General features: G+C 37.0%; 1 protein-coding gene across 1 annotated transcript in view; it reads right to left on the reverse strand.

Annotated features, from left to right (window-relative positions):
• The window catches only part of LOC122361938 (melanoma inhibitory activity protein 2-like), a 17038-nt gene continuing 13564 nt past the window's right edge, over nucleotides 1-3474 (reverse strand). Inside the window, exons 26-29 of the mRNA XM_043263165.1 lie at nucleotides 1883-2002; nucleotides 1473-1525; nucleotides 1211-1397; nucleotides 1-737 (exon numbers count right to left, since the gene is read on the reverse strand). Coding sequence (XP_043119100.1) covers nucleotides 556-737; nucleotides 1211-1397; nucleotides 1473-1525; nucleotides 1883-2002 — 542 coding nt within the window. The 3' untranslated portion in view covers nucleotides 1-555. The remainder of the gene's footprint in view (nucleotides 738-1210; nucleotides 1398-1472; nucleotides 1526-1882; nucleotides 2003-3474) is intronic.

Here is a 3474-nt window from a genome sequence, read left to right on the forward strand (position 1 = left end):
AAATGACATCTTTATTAAATGTACATCATTTCATCAGACCACCTATTTTAAGGCATGAGTTATTAGAGGAAACTATATAAATATATACGCTACATGGACGGTTCTCTGGACTGAGTTGTTGTAAGTTAGTTATCCAAGTCTTCTTTCAACAGCATCCTAATCACAATATATACTTAGTAGACTCTATATTTACAGTTTGACAAATGTGAGGACCTTTTTATTAACTACCTTCAATTAAAAAAAAAAAAAAAAGCATTAGAACATCACAAACCTGAGCACCTATAATCCTGTTAAAAGGCAGTCTCATTGACTTTTTACAATTTACCTAGAGGTTCACAAAGGCTGCACTGTACCTGAAATACAAAAAACAACTTCCTTTTTATAATAGAACCAGTGGCATGTGCTGCACCCTTTGCCATGCTTGCGCTTTCAACTAAGAAAGAAGTAAGAGATAACCACAAGGCTACTGCGGTTACATATCAAAAGGAAACGCCCCCTGAGCACAACAACAGGAAGTCGGAAACGGTGTGCAGGAGAGGAAGCGAGCGTGAGAGATCAGATGACATCGTGAGGAGAGGGCGACTGGTCAGGGGGCTGCTCACTGCCTGGTGGAGAAGGTCTGGGCGGCGGTCCGGGGGGGAAGTTGTCAGATGGATGTCTCGGTGGCAAATAGCCCATATGTTGAGGGAGTGGCATCGGAGCTCTGGGAAACATTCCCGGGGGAAGTGGCCCTCGCACTAATGGAAACGGTAATAAAGGTTATCAGTTTGTACTAGGACACAGTATCAAATAATCGGACTGAACAGCCTGAAGTGATGCAGCCTATTATAATATATATTTCTATATTAAAAAATGTAATTGTTACCGTAAATGATCAGAAATGACATGATAAAGTCGATTATTGTTTATCAAATCAAAATCGCAACAATAAAACGTATTTCTATGAATCATGTCCCGTTAATCATGTTTTTTACTTGCAAAAACATTTAAACTATTATCAATATTGACCAAACATTTAGTATTTAAACATCACTACTGAAAATAACATTAAAAAATTCCAAGTTCAAGCAGTCAGTAAATGAACAATAAACTAAACTTGCAAATAGGCATTTAATTTATGAAAAAGTCACATTGTAGCAGTTAAACGTGCTGCACTTTCACCATTTCTTTAAGCTGTGATTATACAAACAATATTGGAAAGTTAACTTACTGCCCATGGGGGGACCAGCAGGACCACGAAAGAACTCCGGAGGTCCATAAGGGCCCCTGTGTGGGAAGTGTGGGTCTCTAGGGTCCATCAGTGGCGGCATTCCCATTAATGGGGGGCCAGGAGGAGGTCCCATTCGTGAATCTGGATCAGGGGGCAATCTCATGTCCCCAGGCATCGAGTGAGGTCCCTGTGAATAGACACATTTTAGTTATGGGCATGTAGAAAAATTATGTTTTTCTCCTCAAATCAGAGGTTTACTCACTTCCCGGCTCTCATTCTCACTGATGGATGAGCTATTTCTTAGAAACGATGAATCTGGGGGAAAAAAAAGAGAGAAAAAAAATACACTTAGGATCTTTGAGCCAAACTCTCACTCTTACATTTTAATTGAATTCTTAAGGATTGCTGAAAAGAGGGCTTATTCATGTCTCGCTAATGCTATTACATGAGCTACATAAAAACAAATTAACAGGGAATTTCTGCCACATTATGTTGCTTCATTTACTATGAGAATATGCATCTCTGTTATTCAGTATTAGTTACTAAGTTACTACTAGGATTGTATATGAGAGTCATATGGGCTACTTATAATTCCACAGTCACAAATGACCTTTAAGCAAAGCAGAGGAGAAGTCAAACATACCGGAAAGGAGGTCACATGGAAAGACTCACCTGATTTTTCACCAAAGTATGGTTCAGGAGGAAGTGGAGGTCTAGGAGCCAAAGGTCCCATAGGATAAGGACCTGGAGGAGGCCTCCTAAAAGGCAAACCCGGATCTGGGAGAGGGTGACCTTTCATAAACATATTTAAAAAAATATATATTTATATAAAATTTACTTCCAAATCCATTGTCAAGATCATAATTTATTCAATGTAATATTTTATTTTTATGTACATTTATTTATGATCTTTACATTTTAGTAGGGAACATAAATTATTTTGTATTATATTATACTCAATATTCCAATATTCAAGAGCCTTTTGAACACTTTATACAGGATTAGAGAAATATATAATTTATTACGATTAAAAACAAAAACTCACAATTGTTTAAAATAATTGTAAATTATAAAATGAAAACAAATTATACAATGTATTTTAAATATACAGTGTTAAAGACCCTTTAAACCATATTATATGTTACAAAAAAACTAAACTAAGCATCTGAAAATGATTGGCCCATGAACAAAGAGGGTGTAAAATGAGCGATGCATTACGCATAATAATAAAAAGAATGGTCATGGTGATAATGACATAAAAAAAATACAGTGAAGTTCTGTGCTATTCACAGAAAAAACTAATCACTGCGCTGAGCGTTTAGCCCACAGCATTCGGCTCAAGAGTGAGGAGCAGCAGGGGGCAGTGGGACAAAGCCTGACATACAGGCCAAAAGCACAGAAGCGTCTAGAACAAAGAAGGCCCAGTTCTGTGACTCTTCAATGGCCTGTGCGGCTGAGTCAGCGCTTCCCAGCCACCTCTGAATAACCGAGTTTGAGCTTCAGTAACAGAAACACTTCTCACTTCACACTGCTGACTAAATTACAAGCACAAGACAGTTGAGCATTAGTATTCATAAATCAATAGCAGATTAAGACTGAATCAAGGTAATAAATCTCCTAGGATGCATATTCTACTTTTTTATTAGCCTTTATAATATCAGTACATTCCTTGCATAATAATGTACTTTTACACAACCATTTCCTCCCTCTCTGATCATTAGAAAATGTTTTTTTGGCTAACATAAGAACTAAGCCCTGTAATGTTTGGCTGACCTATTGAGATCTGAAGGCAGTCATGTTAAAAGGGAAACTTTGACTCAAAATAAATATTTAGTCATTAATCACTTACCCCCGTGTCGTTCCAAACCTGTAAAAGCTTGGATTGTCTTAGGAACACAATTTTAGATATTTTGGATGAAATCCAGGCTTGTGACTGTTCCACTGACTGCCAAGTAAATACCACAGTCAAGGTCCAGAAAAGCAAAGACATTGAACCACTGATGGAGTATTCTGACAATCTGAATGTTATGAAGCGACGAGAACACTTTTCGTGCGCAAACAAAATAAGAATAATTTTTTCTTTTTTCAAGAATAGTGCCATTTTAGAGAATATACCTTTTTACGTGTATTTATGCTTTGATTTAAAAACTGTATATTCTTGTGGCCTGGCTGACAGAGAACAGTGTACATAGCGTGTTCACTGGAAGTACAGTGATGCGGAGAGACATTGAATAATTTTTTTTTTTTTTTTTTTTTTTTTTAAA

This window comes from Puntigrus tetrazona, chromosome 17 (assembly GCF_018831695.1).
Source record: "Puntigrus tetrazona isolate hp1 chromosome 17, ASM1883169v1, whole genome shotgun sequence".
Taxonomy (NCBI): domain Eukaryota; kingdom Metazoa; phylum Chordata; class Actinopteri; order Cypriniformes; family Cyprinidae; genus Puntigrus; species Puntigrus tetrazona.